Genomic DNA, 17,960 nt, shown 5'->3' on the forward strand with positions numbered 1-17,960 from the left:
TTTAAGAACAATTTTTTAAAATTTATTTCATTTATTTATTTCCTTTATTTATTTCATTTATTTTTGGCTGCGTTGGTTCTTCGTTGGTGCACGCGGGCTTTCTCTAGTTGCGGCGAGCGGGGGCTACTTTTCGTTGCGTTTCACGGGCTTCTCATTGCGGCGGCTTCTTTGTTGCGGAGCCCGGGCTCTAGGTGTGCAAGCTTCAGTAGTTGCGGCACGTGGGCTCAGTAGTCGTGGCTCACGGGCTCTAGAGTGCAGGCTCAGTAGTTGTTGGACACAGGTTTAGCAGCTCCACGGCATGTGGGATCTTCCCGGACCAGGGATCGAACCCGTGTCCCCTGCATTGGCAGGCGGACTCTCAAACACTGGGCTAGCAGGGAAGACCCCAGAATAATTTTTTAAAATAACAACTCACTTTTGTGTGCCACTGCGGTAAAATAAAATTTCCGCTAGATCATAACTGTCTTTTCTTCACTGTTATAAGCTCTGCATTTACACAGTGGCTGGACAGATTGGAGGTGTCAATAAATGTTTGCTGAATGAATTTTCTTCCCAAAATATTACCTCATTTGAGCCTCACAGAAAGCCTATGAAGCTGGTATTCTTCATTAAACTTTTAAGATAATTGTATATTTGCATGCAGTTATAAGAAATAATACAGAGAGATCTCATGTACCCTTCACCTAATTTCTCCCAGTGGTAACATCTTGCAGAAATAATGCTCAATATCATAACCAGGATATTGACATGGATACCATCCACCAATCTTACTCAGGTTTCCCCAGTTTCTTACTTGTACTCGTGTGTGTGTGTGAGTGTACCTAGTTCTATGCCATTTTATCACATGTGTAGGTCCATGTATTGTCCACCAGATTCAAGGTACAGAACAGTCCCATCATCACCAGGATCTCTCACGTTGCTTTTATATCCACATCCACCTCTCTCCTCTCCCTTCTTCCTCCTCCCTTCCCATACCTAACCCCTTGGCAATGACTAACCTATTCTCCATTTTGATAATTTTGTCATTTTAATGATGTTACATAAATGGAATTATATAGTATATAACCTTTGGGACTGGCTCTTTCTTTAAGCTCAGTATCATTCTCTGGGAATCCATCCACATTGTTGTGTTCATCAATAGTGTGATCATATTTATTGCTGAACAGTATCTCACGTTACAGATGAGACACAGTTTAACCATTCACCCACTGAAGGGCGTCTGGGTAGTTTCATTTTTAACTGTTATGCATAAAGCTGCTGTGAACCTTACAGATTTGTATGAGGCTGGCATTTTTTAGCCCATTTTACAGAAGAGGAAACTGATGTTCAAGGAGGCGCAATAACTCACCCAAAGTCACTCAGCGGGGCAGTGGGAGGGTTGGCATTTGAATTTACAGCCTATGCGTGTGACCACTAAGCACTGTGCTGGGACTTTCCTTCTTCTGGAACATGGGATAATTTTAAGAGGTTTCAGAAGAAAAATCTTTAAACATTAAACTGCATCCTTTTTAGAGTCCCGTTCAATTGGTCTGATTGTATTGAGATTCTCGGACATATTTTTAAAAGCTCTGGAACTACCAAGAGTAAGATAAGATTCCATTTCAGAGCTTTTTTTGCCTTTAATTTTTTATTTTTATACAGTTTGAAAGGTAACTTTCCATTTAGAGATATTACATCATTTCTTTTAGTGAAAATAGAAGTTAGCTAGAATTTAAGAAAATGTTTTTTGTGTATTATAGTTATGGTTATAGCACAAGTTTTTGGTTCATCTTTCCAGACTGCCTCTTGTGGTATTTGAAAATCTGCACTTTCCATCTTCCATTGTCTCTGTCGAAGGTGTGGCCCCATGCCCTCATAATTGCTTCTTGTGCCCCTGGGGTCACTGGTGCCTTGCTGTTGTTGGTGTCACTTCTGTTGCTGGCATCACCACCAGAAGCACTGGTATGGCAGAAGCTTCTGCTGTGTCTGGGGTTGCCTAGGTTGCAGCCACTGCTACCCCAGTGGGGGAAGCTGGAGGGAGGGGTAGAAGCTGGGGTCAGGGGTTGTCAAGTTCATGGGCACCATCACCACAAGCAGGGGTCTGGAGTTTCATGTGCTCCTGTGGCTGAAGGAACTGGGGTCATGGGGCTCACTTCTACTGCTGACCCGTTCTCTGTGGCCATCGGCACTGCTGCAGCTGGAAGCCAGGGTCATGCGTGTCACCTTCACTGCTACTACTGGATTCTCTGGGGCTGTGGCTCAGCCATGATAGCCAGGAGGCCTGTATCATGGGCACTGGTTCTGCCTCCTCTATGTGTTCCAACCCACCCACCTTCAGATTACAGATGTGTACATCTCTCTTGTGTCCTGGTGTGTTGAGCAGAGGAACCGGTGTTGACTTATGGATGTTTTACTAGCTGTAGATTAAAGGAGAGAGACAAAGGGATTGTCTCACACCACCATACTGCTTAGAAGTACAGCTTTTGTATGTAATTGAAGTTAATTTGGTATCAATACAAATTAGATTGTTATAATTTTAGGATGTTATATTTAATCCCCGTAGTAACCATGAAGAAAATATCTAAGGAATATAAACCAAAGGAAATTAGAAGAGAAGCAAAATGTGTCACTACAAAATATCAACTACACACAAAAGAAGGCAGTGGTGGAGGAAATGAGGGACAAAAAAGCATTAAGACATACAGAAGATGAATGGCAAAATGGCATATGTAAGTTTTTCCTTATCAATAATTACTTTAAATGTAAATGGATGAAACTCTCCAATCCAAAGGCAGAGATTTGCAGAATAGATGGTAAAACATGATCCTACTCTACACTGTCTATAAGAAACTCATTTCAGATTCAAAAACACAAGTAGGTTGAAAAGATGGAAAAAGACACTCCCTACAAATAGGAGCCAAAAGAGAGCTAGGGTGGCTATCTAATAATATCAGATAAAATAAACTTGAAGTTGAAAACTGGTACAAGTGCCCAAAAAAGGACATTATATACTGAAAAAAAGATTAATTCACTGAGACTATATACATTCAGAAACGTATATGCACCTAACAGCATAGTGCCAAAATATATGATGCAAACACTGTCAGAATTAAAGGAAGAAATCAAAACTCCAAATTATATAAAATAGAGCTTCCCTGGTGGCGCAGTGGTTGAGAGTCCACCTGCTGATGCAGGGGACATGGATTCATGCCCCGGTCTGGGAAGATCCCACATGCCGCGGAGCGGCTAGGCCCGTGAGCAATGGCTGCTGAGCCTGCGCGTCCAGAGCCTGTGCTTCGCAATGGGAGAGGCCACAACAGTGAGAGGCCCGTGTACACAAAAAAAAAAAAGAAAAAAAAATTATATAAAATAAACATTGATGGAATTGAAGGGAGAAATAGACAGTTCTACAATAACACTTGGAGAGTTCAATATATTACTTTCAATAATGGATAGAACAACCAGAAAGAAGGTCAATAATGAAGTGGAGGATTTGACTAACACTACACACCAATTGGATCTGACCAATATATAAAATACCCTGCCTAAGAACAACAGAACACACATTTTTCTCAAATGTACATGGAACATTCTACAGGATGGGCCACATAATACGCCACAAAACAGAGATTACTACATTTTAGAAGACTGAAATCATACAAGGTATCTTATCTGATCACATAGAATGAAATTAAAAATTAACAACAAAAAGAAAAGTGAGAAATTCACAAATATGTAGAAAATTAAACAATACAGTCTTAAACAATCAATAAGTCAAAAATGAAATCACAGGGGAAATTAGAAATTACATTGAGATAAATAACAACCAAACTACAACATACCAAAGCTTGCGATTGTAACAAAAGCAGTGCTGAGAAGGAATTTTAAACACCTACATTAGGAAAAAAAAAAAATCTCACGTCAATAACTTAACATCTTAAGTAACAAGAAAGAGGAGAGCAAACTAAATCCAAAGCTAGCAAAAGAAGGAAATAAGTTCGGATCTAAGAATAATAAAATACAGAATAGGAAAACAATAGAACAAATAAAGCCAAAAGTTGGTTCTTTGATAAGACCAAAAATTGACAAATGTTTAGCTATATTAAGAAAAAAAGAGATGATTCAAATTATTAAAATCGGAAATGCAAGAGGAGATATTACTAGCAATTTTACATTCCAAAAAAAGAAAACTTTATAAGAGAACACTATGGACAATTATACACCAAAAGACAGGATAATCTAGATGAAAGAGGCAAATTTCTAGAAACACATAATCTACCAAAAACGAATCATGAAGAAATAAAAAATCTGAATACACCTATAACTAGTAAGGAGATTGAATCAGTAATCAACACTCTCATCCCTCCCCACCCTGAAAAAAAAGCTCCAGACCTGATGGCTTCATTGGTGAAAACTCCTGAACATTTAAAGAAGAATTAATGCCAATTATTCTCAAGCTCTTCCAAAAAATTGAAGGGGAGGGACTACTCCTTAACTCAATCTATGAGGTCAGCATTACTCTGACACCAAATCTAGACAAAGATACTACAAGAAAAGAAAACTACAGACCCTTATGAATAATTGGGGCAAAATTCTCAGCAAAATGCTAGCAAACAGAATTCAGCAACATATTAAAAGGATTATATACCATGTCCAAGTGGGATTTATTCCTGGTTCAACATATGAAAATCAATCAATGTAATGAACCATGCTAATAGAATGACAGTGGTGGCTGGGGGACAACATAACTATTCAACTGATGCAGAGAAAGCATTTAACAAAATTCAGTACCCTTTCATGATAAAAACACTGAGTTTATTTAATAAACTAGGAATAAAAGGAAACATCCTCAACATGACAAAGGCCATATATTAAAAAAAAAAAAAGCATACCTAACATCATTCTCACTGGTAAGACTGAAAGATTTTCTCTAAAGATCAGGAACAAGACAGGAGAGCCTGATCTCACCATTTCTACTCAACAAAGTATTGGAAGTTTACCCAGATCAATTAGGCAAGAAAAAGAAATGAGGCACCAAAATGAAACAGAATTAAAACTAGATCTGTTCACAGATACCATGATCTTACATGTACAAAACCCTAAAAAACTTTCTCACACAGACACAAATTGTTAGAGCTAATGAATTCAGCAAACTTATGGGAAAGAAAATCAGTGCACAAAACTTAAGGTGCAGTTCTATACTTTAACAATTAACAATCCAAAAAGGAAATTAAGAAAACATCAATAAGAATACAATACTAAGGATAAATTTAGTATAGAAGGTGAAAGACTTGTACACTGAAGATTAAAATTCACTGCTGAAAAAGAGAAAGAAGACATAAATAAATGGAAAAGCATCCCATATTCATTGATTTGAGACAATATTAAGGTGACAATGCTGACCAACATTATCTACAGATTCAATGCAATCCCTATCAAAATGTCAATGGTATTTTTTGCAGACATAGAAAACCCCATCCTAAAATTCACATAAAATCTCAAGGGATCCCAAAATGCAAACACAACTTTTAGAAAGGAGCAAAAAGTTGGAGGACTTACACTCCTGATTTCAGAAACTTACTTCAAAGCTATAGCAATCAAAACAATGTGATACGTTCATAAAAAGAGACATACAGACCAGTGGAATAGCATAGAGAACCCAAAAAGTAACCCTCACATATACTGTCAATTGATTTTAGGTAGGGTGCCAAAACCATTCAGTGGGAAAGACAGTCATTTTAACAAATGGTGCTCGGAACCTTGAATGACCACATGCAAAAGAATGAAGTTACCTTATATCATACACAAAAATTAATTCAAAATGGATCAAAACTTAAATGTAAGAGCTGAGCTTATGAAACTCTTGGAAAAAAACACAGAGGAAAATCTTGCCTTGGATTTCACAATGATTTATTGAATATGACATCAAAAGCACAGGAAATAAAAGAAAAAGTATTGAATAGATAAAATGTTCTTCACCAAATTTAAAAACTTTGTATGTCATAGGATACTATCAAGAAAGTGAAAAGACAACCCACTGAATGCGAGAAAATATTTGCAAAGCATATAATTTGCATATCTGATAAGGTATTAATATCCAACCTACATAAAGAACTCTTACAACTTAGAAACAACAACAACAGAAAAATGAACAACCCAATTAAAAATGGGCAAAGAACTTGAATAGACAATTCTCCAAAGATATACAAATGGCCAATAAGAACATGAAAAGATGCTAGTCATTAGAGAAATGTCAATCAAAACTGCAATGAGTTACCACTTCAAACCCATTAGAATGGCCATTATTAAAAATAAACTGAAAATAGCAAGTGTGTGTAAGGATATGAGGAAATGAAAACCCTTGTGCATGTGGAAAACATGTATGGCAATTCCTCAAAAAGTTAAACAGAATTACCATATAATCTAGCAATTCCATTTCTGGGTATATAACCAAAAGAAGGGAAAGCAGGGACCCAAACAGTTACTTGCACAATCAGTGTTCATAGCAGCATTATTCACAAATGCCAAAAGGTGGAAACAACCCAAATGTCCATTAAAATTTGGTATATACATACAATGTAATATTATTCAGTCTCAAAAAGATGACAGTTTGCTAAAACACGAATGAACCTTGAAAACATTGTGCTAAGTGAAATAAGCCAGACACAAAAGGGCAAATGTTGTATGATTCCACTTATATGAGGTAAGTAAAATAGGCAAGTTCTTAAAGACAAAAAGTACCATTAGAGGTTACCAAATGCTGGGGAGATGGGGACTAGGCAGCTATTGTTTAATGGGAACAGAATTTCTTCTGGTGATGGTGAAAATTTTCTGCAGATGCATAGTAGTGATGGTTGTGCAATACTGTAAATTTTACTCAGTGCTACTGAACTGTATGCTCAGGAATGGTGAAAAGGGTAAATTTTATATCATATATATATATATATGCCTCAATAAAAAGAAAATAAAATAACAGAATATAAGCCAACAAATCACAATGGAAGAGTGACATGTCTCATTGCCATGAGAACACGTGAAATGAAGGAAATCAGTGTGGCCATATGTGAAGACATCTTTGCAAAATAAAATATGCTATGTTTTTTTTAAGTCATGGCTTTGGACAACCCCAGTTCAATTTAACCAGAATCTCTGTGGTTGGATCCAAGTATTTAAAAACAAGAATCACTCAAATGATTCTAACGTGCAGGCAGTATTAAGAACTGCTGATCTATACACCTGTTACTACTCTGTGTTTATTTTCCCTTTTATCCAACCTTTAAACTGTGCTACTGAGAATTAAGGCTAAGGCTTGCATGATTTCTTCTGGACAATAGTACCACAGAGGGACAGGACCCCACCCACCCACCCAAGGCCATAGTGTGAGCACAACAGTGACACCAGCGGCTGGGACTCTGTAGAAAGGAGATGGAGTCTGAGATCAATTTCAGGGTCTGTCTACCCTTCTACGGTCCATCTTGGAAGCTGAGGATTTCCTCTTAGTGGCCACTGCTAGCTAGGGTTTGTCTGATGAAGAGTTACAGCAGGTTTCCTTATACTCTATTGTAGGTTTCTGTAGTTCCTGGATTTCTCATTTAGAGTTTGGGGTCCAAAACACACCACTTTGAAGCCTAGACCTGCCATTTATTTGACACGGGAAAGACATGTAAAGGTTCCAATCTGCAGTTTCTTCCTCTTTAAAGTGGCGATGATAGCACCCCTGGAGGCTCAGCGAGATTAATAGATTTGTTTGCACCCTGTTGGTAAGTGCGGTGGTATGATGTGAACCCAGTAAAGCCAGCATTCTTAACCACAAGAGATCACTGGACCCCAAGTCTGGTGGTTTTGAAGCCAGGCTGTTTTCTACCTCATCAGTCACCCCATAAGTGCCAGATGGGTTATGACAGAAAGGGACATGGGAACACACTATGAGCTTTGAGATTAATTAGAACAGGTTTCATTGACTTGGAGTGAATAAAGGAAGAAGGAAGAAGTCTCAGGATGCAGAGTTCAGTCCAGTCCCTTATCAGCTACACAGCTCCCTGCAAGGATTCTTGGGCCTGTATGGGGGCAGATGGCGTGTCCTTACCTCGTAGTACATGAAGATGCCTGTGGGCCTGGTGGGCTTGATCCTGATGCCAATGTTTCCTTCAGTGTTGGGCGGCAGGATGTTGCCCTTGTCATCAATGATCTGGAGCAAGAGACCTGTGAATCCCACCCAGCGGGGATCCCCAGCACTTCTGCCCCACCCAAACACTGCCTGGCTCATTCATGTGACACAGTGGAGGTAACTGGGGGAGGAGGTTGTGGTAGAGGAGCCCTGTCAGAAAATAGAATAAAATTGTCAAAAGTCTTTGAAATCAGCAAATGGTGAAACCCAAGCCATGGGTCTATGTGTTTCATGCATATATAGACATCACAAATGTGTCTTCAAGCTAGAAAACACGGATCAGTAATAACTAAAGCCACCAGCAGTGGAGAGAGCCGCCTGTGCTACTGCAAGTACTCTTTCCCAGGCTCGGTGCGTGAGGCCTCTGGCTGTCCTGGCAGGCTGCACTCATGCCCAGGACATTGCAGGTCCCAACTGAAACCTCCCCAGGAAACTGGAGGAAATGTAGGCGGAGAAGAGGAAGGGCAACCGGGAGGCATGACTGGTTCTGTCACCTCGTGTCACACGATGGTCCAACCCTAGCCGAGCACTAACTGCTCTCTGCCAATGTCTTTACCACCAGACCTGAATGTCGTAGGGTGGGATGGCCTTCCCCATGGAACCCGGCTTGATCTTCATCCCCCGGAGGGTGCCACAACTTATTCCCTGTTCACAAAAGAAGAGAACTGGGGTTGGCTGAGCGTCCAGGCTGATCACAAAAACACAGCATCCTTGCTCACAGATGTCATTTGATGCTGTGCAAAGAGCCCTCGTGGCGAAGCTAGAAGACATCGACCCCACTCTAGTCAGCAGACATTCACTGCACCTGGCAGGGGCTGGGCCTCAGCCCAGTGCTGGGGCTACAGAGTCCAGTGGGAGAGGCCAAGAAGAAGCAGAGGAGTGAGCCCAGGGCTGTGGGCATGTAACGTAGGGTGTAGAGTGCCCACTGTATGCCAGACATGTGTCCATTTGCTGGGGAGGGCCATGAGTATATTTAACAACCGTTTACTTGTAGCTGCCTCAACTGCTTCTCAAAGCTGTGCTGTGATTATTCAGATTGTTCACGTTGTTCCCCTACCCCCTGTGTCTTCCTGATGAACCTTATTCCTTCTTTATGGTTCTCTAAATTATCATTCTTCCTAAAGTTAAGTGCTTTATACACAGAGAGACCAAGGTTTGAATATTGACTCCACCACTCACTAGCTATGTACCAAGTAATGCCCCTTGATCTCCTCCTCTGTCAAAGGGGGGTAATTATAACATTATCGCTTATCGAGTGCTTGTGTGTGCCAGGCACACACCAAGTATTCAATAAACTACCACCAGCTATCACTCAGGCCCTAATAAAATGAAGTTGGGAGATTGTCTTTCTGTGGTATTTTTCCCCGCACTTCTATTGTTGCTTGTCTGTTTCCTTCAGTAGATAATGAGCATTCAGAGAATAAGGACCGTCCCATCCATCGCTGCACCTCCAGCATCTAAACACAATACCTACCTTAAAACAACAGTGACAACCATAACTGCAATAGGGGTTGGACAATGTGCCCAGAGTTTTGTATACTTTCTTTCATTTACCTTATCATAACCTGGCAAGATTGGCATTGTATTTCCATTTTGGAGATGGCGAAGCTAGACTCTGCAAGATTCAGTGATATGCCTACAGTCTCGAAGCCTATAACTGGCAAGGCTGAGATCTGAACTGGGGTCTGAGCTCCTGAGAGAGGAAGTACTTTCCCCTCTGCAGTGTCACTGCTCACACTCTAGGCATGTGGAAAATGTTGCAGAGATGAGTGGATAGGTGTGAAAATGTTTGAAGAAATAAAGCACCATCCAGGTATCAGGGAGTATTCTGTTGTTATGAATAGTTGATGCAAAGGCACTAGTGTCATGGGTGTAGCGTGTAGTTCTAACCTCACCCTCCCTCTCTGAATGCAAACTGAACCAGCAAGGACAGTCCTAGAGTCTTAACATTTCTCAATCCCGGAATCAGACCCAGTAACTGATTATTTATTTATTTATTTATTTTTGCAAAATAATGTCAGAAAAGTATGTCAGTTGGGTCTAAAACAGCTATTTTGCTACAGGCCCTGAGATGACAGTCATCTCTCTGTCAGCTAAAGGGATGATAGGGAAGTAGGGGAAAGTGGCTCTGTCCAGCATCGGAAATGCACTGAAAATGTGTTAGAAGTGAGATACCTGCCCACACTATCATGGATAAAGTCCTTGAGATTCAAGACATGCATTATTCTTTCAATGCCCTGCCCACCTGACCGGTCAGTGATCCTCTTTGGGATCACACTGTGTGTATGCGTGCGTGCGTGCGTGCGTGCGTGCGTGCGTGCGTGTGTGTGTGTGTGGCGTGTATACAGAAGATCTCTCCTCCTGCTAGTGTCTCACAATCAAAGCTGTGTGCTCTCCTCATAAACACCCAGAAATGAACTAGTGAACTTCTGGGGCTGGCTCCTGTCTGCTCCTGTGGTTGCTGCCTAGGAAGGGACGGTGAAGTGGACAGGACTTGCAGTGGTGGCTTCCATGTTTCTGGAGAGTGCCTTCTATGCCAGTGCGCCTCCTGGGCTCCCTTAAACTAATTATCACAGGTACAGTGGCACCATGTCCTTAGACCCCTTTCTAAGTTTTTGTCCAATAGTTTTCAGCACGTTGGTTTTTTGACAAGTTGATGAGCTGCAACTGTCTTTTCTGCAAATTTATTTGGGACAAATTAGCCTAGAGCTCTGGAGCCTCCCATTGGCTTTGAGCAATGCTGTGTGCACAGCGGGGCCTCTGCACACACTCATAGCAGGATTCAGCTCATCTGCTGGGCTCAGTGGACGAGCACATCGTGACTGGCCCAGAGGGACCATTCGCCTACCGTTTCTGACTGTCCGTAGGCCTGGTAGAGCAGAATGCCTGTCTGTCTTCTCCACAGCTCTTGCTCCTCGGGCAGCAGGGCCTCCCCACCAGTACAGCAGTGCTCCAGGGTGGGGAACCTGAGACTGAGGGGAAGGCAAAGTGTCAACAGAGCCTCCGCAGATTGGGCTTGGGCGCTTGGCCTAGCCTCAGGGAGAGCTCAGAGCATTGTCATCTGGATCACTCATCCTTCTGCTCCTTGCCTTCTGGGCATTTTACTGGTGGTCAAGTCCAAGTGGAAGTGTCACTTCCTGTTGGTGCCTGTTAACTCATCTGGCAGGGGTAGGTGGTGGTGGTGGTGAGGCTCATGGGTTAAATCAGGGAGATCAGGATTGAATATGGATGTTGATGTAACAAGAGGGAGAAAAGTGTGCTTGGAACACATTCTAAGCATTCTGTGTGGCTAAGAGGGATATTTTTATAAACCATAAGGGCTGAGGGATAAGACCCCAAGGATATGCTGGGATGGTAACAGAACTCTACCGCCTTCTGGGAAGAGTGGGCTTATGTGAACTGAAGGCCTTTTGTGTTTCTGGCTGGAGAACGCAAATTAGGGGTTGGAAGTGAATTGCTCGGGACATCAAGGAAGACCGGGGTTCATGTGAGTGAAGAGAAGGATCCCAGGTAACAGCCCTGAGAGCAGGAATTTGGGAGAGAACAGAAAAGTCCTCTGTGAACATCTGCAGTAGTTTGCTAGGTACGCTGTGCGACGTAAATCCTCTCATCTATTTTCCCCATGAAGATTTCCATAAATAATACAAAAACCATCACAAAATAATGATGGATTCCCTGAAGGAAATGGGTAGAAGTGATTGGGGCCTTAGTACCACCTTGCACGGGGCTGAGCTGAGCCAGCTCGTAGGGATGAGGGAGGTGGCAGAATCCCTTGTCACTCTCTCCTCGTATATACAGAGCCTGTGGTGACGTACAGGAGGGCTGGCTTCATTGAGGGTATGTTCCTCATTCCTCTTGAGCTTTATCCAAAGTACATAAAATGGGCAGAGTCTCCAATAGAGTCAATATTCATGCCCTGGTTGAATTTTTATGGGGTTTGTTCACCATCTCAAGAACGTTGCAACAAGTAGCTGTAATATGAGCTTTGAAATACAGTTGGAAACATAATTCTGTCAGATTGAGGGTACATGAATAAAATCAAGCTGTATTTCAGTTATCTTCATAAATTGAACTCCCTGATATTTTAAGTCTTATATGTCTAAAACATGTTAGCTCTGATTTTGAAGTAGCTATTTCAATTTCAGAGTCACTAAAAGATACATAAACAACCATAAGGTTCAAAGAGCAGATTTCAGGTGAGTTAAAAATTAATCCACAAACATGGGGAAATGCAAAAATAAAATTACAGTGTGATACTACATACCCATCACATTGGCAAAAATTAAAACTTGGACAAAAACAAATATTGCCAGAGATGTGGAACAATGGGAATTCTCTTACCCTGCTAGCAGGAGCATACCTTGGTTCAATACTTTGGAAAATAAGGTAGTAGGGTGCAATGTCAGTGTGACCTAGCAATTCCTCTCCCAGAGAAAATCTACAGCAATGTGTGTTTACGTGTTTATGTACATGTTCAAAAATTCAATGCATTAATCATCAATAGCCGCCAAGTGAAAACTACCCAAATGCCCAATAATAAACTAATTAAAAATATGCTACTTTCATAAAATGTCATGTTATACAGCAATGAAAATTAACTCCAGCATTATTTAACAACACGGACACTTCTTAGAAACATAATGTTGAAAAAAGAAGACAGATATTACGGAATAATGTACGATTACATGAAGTTCAAAAGCAAGTAAAGAAATTTGTCTAGAGATATTTCCTATGTAAACTATGAGGGAAAATAAGGAGATGAACACCATAAAAGCCAAGGCAGTGGATTCCTTTAGTGGAGATGGAGAGGCATAAGAAGGTCTCTGGGGCCACTGGCCATGTTTTATTTTTGTGCCTTGGGTGAGCGGTTGCATAAGTGTTTTATTTTCGACAATTCATTAATCTGTAAATGTATATATTATATAATTTTCTGTATGTTCATTTCACAACAAAATGTTTATAAAAGTAAAAACCCACAATAATGCAAGGCACTATGAGTGTTTCATTTGGTTCTCTGAATCCTGTTTAAAGAACCAATTAGACTAGCTGCTAAATATCACCACCAACATTTACCGCCCCCCACCACACAGTATCCTCAAAGACCATAACTAAAATCAGTCAGACCACAGTGCATCAGATTACTTAAAATCCTTCACGAAGATTCCTGTTACCAACCACAGCCACTTCTACCATACCTGGTGGAATTCTGCTGCAGAATCATTCGAAATACAGAGGGAGCAGCAAAGCATTGGGTAATAGGGTATTTGAATAAAGTCTAGAGAGTTAGGAGAGAAAAAATTTTATTTTTACAATTAAGATTTAAAACATAGATTTGTTATTAGCATTTTAACTCTGACCTCTCCTCTAGGAGAGCCCATTTATTCATCTGTTAATTCTTTCAGTATACCTAAATTGAGCATGAACTCCGTACATGTGTCAGGTACTATTGGAGCAACACAAGAAAGTCTAAGTTGAGGGGATGGGTAGGGAGGGAATGAAGGGAAAGTTTTGTTTTCTGAATTTGAATAGTAAATTTTTAATTTAACATGTTTCATTTTAGTCACTATCTCCCATCTTCAATAGGAGAGACTGAAACCAAGTAATTTAAAAAGTTTATTTTTAAAAATTAACGAAAGTAATAATTGTAAAGTCAATTAAACAATTGAACTTTCAAATGCAGGATTTGGGGTAAATTTGTAGACTCAATTCTTTGAAATAATTCTAGCTTAAAATACACTGAGACTTTGGGGACAACCCTTGTAGGGGAAGGAGAATTAGACCTGCTGGGGGAATGAGAGAGGTGGATTCATTGTGGTTTGTGCAGTTCTATGCCTCAGAGACTGGCAGGATGCAGGCAGAAAACAATGGTGGAGAGGCAGATATTGACACAGGGGCAGGGAATGAGAAGTGGGAGGTACAGTTTCAGGTGCTGGAGGGATGATGAGATGAACTTAACCAGCCAGCAGAAAAACAGGGGGGAACTAGCCTGGAGAGAGAAGACTGGACAGTTTTGAGAGCCACCTGAGTGGATGTACCTGCTGGAGAAATGGAAGTAAAGGAAGCTGCTTAGAGGGGAGGGAAAGTTGAGGGCAGAGCCTTGGATGACTACAGAGTTCAGGACTAAGCCGGGGGAACAGGCGGTAGCTGTAGCAAGTGGAGAATGTTCTGTGGAGCAACTTGACCTTAAGGGAGGAGAGACGGGGCTGGTCCAAGGTGTACCAGGGTGAAGGGAAGGTGTTCTTAGGATGAGAAACTTTGAATATGTTTATGGACTGAGGGAGTAGAGTCAATGAAAAGTGAGAGATTGAAAGTACAGGAGAAAAGGTTTAATGAGTTAAAGATTAATAGAGAGGGGCTCCAAACAGAAGGGCAGGGAAAAGAACAGGATCGGCAGCAGTTGTCGGGAGGGAGCTGGATGTTGAGAGGTGAAGGGGCAGGTCTGCCTCTGAGATAGAAAGCAGGGGAGTAAGTGGAGACACAACGACAATTTTTAAGTGAAGAGAAATACGTTGACGGAGTTCACGCAGGTGACCTCAGTTATTATCATGGTGCATGCATAACAGCAACTGCTACCACTTACTGAGTGTTCTCTCTGTGCTAGTTTCAGGGCTAAGCACTTTACATACCTTTCCTATGTCATCTCATTAATATTCCCAACAATTTTGTGGAGATAGTAACCACTAAGACTCTCATTTTACAGATAAGGAAACTGAAGCTCAGAGTGGTAAGGAAACCACTAATAAATGTCAATCATGGGATACGAAACTAGACCTGTCATAGTCCAATGCCTTTGTTTCTAAATACGTCATTAAATTGAGTAGCCACACAAATACAACATTCACACACCAGCTACCTGGCCCTGGTAGAGCCAGGATCCAGGATCCAGGAGACCTGAGCTTGCTCTGTTTGCTTTCATTTCTCAAAATGTATACTCTGGTTCCCAGGTCCACAAAGTCTGATCCATAGGTCTAGGGAAAGCTTTGGAATATGTGTTTTCTTCAAAGTTACCTCTTGATGTAATTCTGATACAATGATTCATTCAGTGCTTCACACTTTGAGAAACCCAGAGCCAGGGTTATATTATGCTAAGAGACTTCTTTGCTAAATAAAGTATTTTCTCAGTTGGGTCCAGCTTTTGAGCCGGAAATGAGTTTCTTCTGGGAGTATGTTGATATCGAAAGGTTCGTCTTCTTACCTGTACAATGACCTTGGGGTCAAACTGGGGCAGATGATGGACAAAGACTGTAGACCCCGCTGTCCATGGTTCAAGCAGGGACTCCAGGACAGCCAGAATCCAGCCTGTGTCTGACAGGCACCAGAGGACATCAGACGTCTTCAGCTGCAGTAATTTCCTGCTAACTCCAAAATACAGTTGGCCTCAGACACTATTCTGACTACTATACGATCCTTCCCTTTTCTCCACCCCCATTCCTCCAGGATTTTGCTACTCAGTTGTTATCATTAGCACAGATACCAACTATCTACAAAAAGCCTTCTCTGCCCCCCTGGTCTGGTTAATAAGGTACAAAGTATATAGAATGTGGTCTGGTTTGACTATTACTAGTTGGGGGATGGGGAGAAGGGAGAAGAGTTTGGTTTAAAATTGATTAAATGGTTAACCCAGCTTCAGCCTCTATGTTTGTTCCAGGTTAGGGCAGTGGCCTGGTGTGGCTTAGTTCCAGGTATTATTTTTCCCTAACAGTTCACGACTGGGAAACTCTATGCCGAATTTGTCCACAATCAAGGAGAGGAGAGGACCTGTCACGTAAGGTCACATTGCTGGAGCATTTTATCTTTCCCCACCAAACCCTGGAGCTACTGACAGGGACACAGGGGCTTGTCGTTTGTGTGGTTTGCAGAATGCCTGCTGTTCCCACCCACATCTCCTCCGTGCCTCCTGTGGAGGTGCTCAGGCAGGACCCAAATGTGCCTCCTTTGTCATTCAGATGCCTCTGTCAGCAAACACTCATACGGAGTCTATACTTCTCACACCCTTAGGGGTCTGAACTGAAGAGAGCAGAAAGGATAAAGAGCATGGGGTCAATTCCACCAGGAGTTCCTTTCCCGGCACATACACATACACATGCGCACTTCAGCCCAGACGTGTGGCCCAGCTTCGAAGCTGGTGCCCTCTCTCCTACCATGAAGGGAAGACAGATCGCAAAGCAAGTCCATGGCTGTGCTTTGCCATCTTGGGGAAGCCTGTGGTCCCACTGGTGAAGAAGACGGCCATTGGGTCCAGGGTCTTTGACTTAATACAGGTGTGAACTGGGGATTCTGACCTGTAATGGGATTCAATACAAAGACAGAAGTCATGTTTCCTGTTTTTCCATCCTCTGGGGAAGCAAAAGAAGAAATATGAGGCTTGGAGTCAGAAAACTGGGGTCTGCAACTCCCAGTATCAGGCACCAAACAAAGTTTATGGGTGACTTGGATAGGTGGACTGACATTTCTTCATTTTAAAAAGTGGGGAAAATATGATGGATTACTTTATATTTTAAAAAACATTGAAATAGTATTGCCAGTGATTCCAGACAATGCTCTAAATGATCTACAAATAAGAACTCATTCAATCTTCAGAGCAACCCTAAGAGGTAAGTACTGCTTTTATGCCCATTTTGTAGATGAGGGAACTGAGGCTCAGAGAGGTTAGGTAACTTACCTGAAGACATATAGCCAGCAAGTTGCAGAGCTAAGATTCAAATTCAGAGAGTGTGATCCATATACTATGCTTTTAGTTACACTGCTAACCTATATTTTACACAGACTAACTTTACAGGAATTTAACCTCATAAACTTGGTGTTGAAGGGTGGGAAAGAGAAAGCTAGGGAGAATGAGAGTATAAAGAATATATTTATGTACATCTGCCCTAGCACGAGCTAGAGGTGGAAGGTAGAATCCGTAGCTCCCTCCGTCTGCCTTGGTTCTGGGGAGCTTCTCCTTGGCTGAGAGTCTCTTTCTTGGGCCTATTACAATTGTAAATGCAAGCTTCCTATAGTACTCAGTCAGAGAGGCTGCAAGTAATCCCAGTGCTGGAATGAGCACTGGCTCTTGTGGAGAAATGATACCATACTGAGTCTGGGCAATTTAGGCGAGTTTTAATGAGTATTCTTTGTTTAAGCTATTTTAATCTAATTCTCTGACTTTAGAATCTAGCATAAGATGTGATTTCACTGTAATATTTGCCCTTGGGGGTTGAAGTAAAGAGCTTTAAAAACTGTGGAATTACTTCAAGAAAACAAATCCAGCATGGCTTGTGTGTGATATGAAAAATGCCTGAAGGCTTGCGGAATCAGAGTTTTGGGGGTGGAGGGGTCTTTCTTACCTTCAGCACTTCCCTAACTTTTCCTTCAAGGTGTCCCTATAGACACCCACCCCCTAGGACATGGAAAGTCTTTGCTCCCAAAGCTGCCGGGCACTTTTTCCTCAGTCTCAAGTTTCACCGTAAAAATTCATCTTAACCTTTCGTTCAACTTCTTTAATTGCTAATTATTTACATTAAAATAATATTCAGATTCCCCACCTACAAGGAAAATGCAACACAATAACCCTCTGACTTTACACATCTCCTTTGCACAGGGGTGATTATACTTTAGTGAGGGAGCCACAGAAGTTCAATTTCCTCATTTTATTCATAAAACAATTGCAGCCAAGAGAGGAGAGGGAACTAGCCCAAGGTTACACAGCAAATCAGTGACATAGCTGTGAAGAGAAGCTCAGACCTGGTGAGCTTCCTCCCACTGGCTGCTTCTCTACCAGCGCTTGGCAGTGAGTGGCTTTCTCCTGCCATTCCTCAGAAAGCACACTCGTCAG

The 17,960-nt window shown here is 41.6% G+C and overlaps 1 protein-coding gene and 1 pseudogene across 1 annotated transcript in view; one reads left to right on the forward strand and one right to left on the reverse strand.

The window, feature by feature from the left end:
* Positions 1 to 17,960, forward strand: part of LOC112064823 (acyl-coenzyme A synthetase ACSM1, mitochondrial-like) — a 162,455-nt pseudogene that overhangs the window by 59,221 nt on the left and 85,274 nt on the right.
* Positions 1 to 17,960, reverse strand: part of LOC112064828 (acyl-coenzyme A synthetase ACSM1, mitochondrial) — a 43,431-nt gene that overhangs the window by 1,017 nt on the left and 24,454 nt on the right. The window contains exons 7-9 of the mRNA XM_028499301.2: positions 10,995 to 11,118; positions 8,711 to 8,791; positions 8,066 to 8,167 (exon numbers count right to left, since the gene is read on the reverse strand). Coding sequence (XP_028355102.1) covers positions 8,066 to 8,167; positions 8,711 to 8,791; positions 10,995 to 11,118 — 307 coding nt within the window. The remainder of the gene's footprint in view (positions 1 to 8,065; positions 8,168 to 8,710; positions 8,792 to 10,994; positions 11,119 to 17,960) is intronic.

This window comes from Physeter macrocephalus, chromosome 14 (genome assembly GCF_002837175.3).
Source record: "Physeter macrocephalus isolate SW-GA chromosome 14, ASM283717v5, whole genome shotgun sequence".
NCBI lineage: Eukaryota > Metazoa > Chordata > Mammalia > Artiodactyla > Physeteridae > Physeter > Physeter macrocephalus.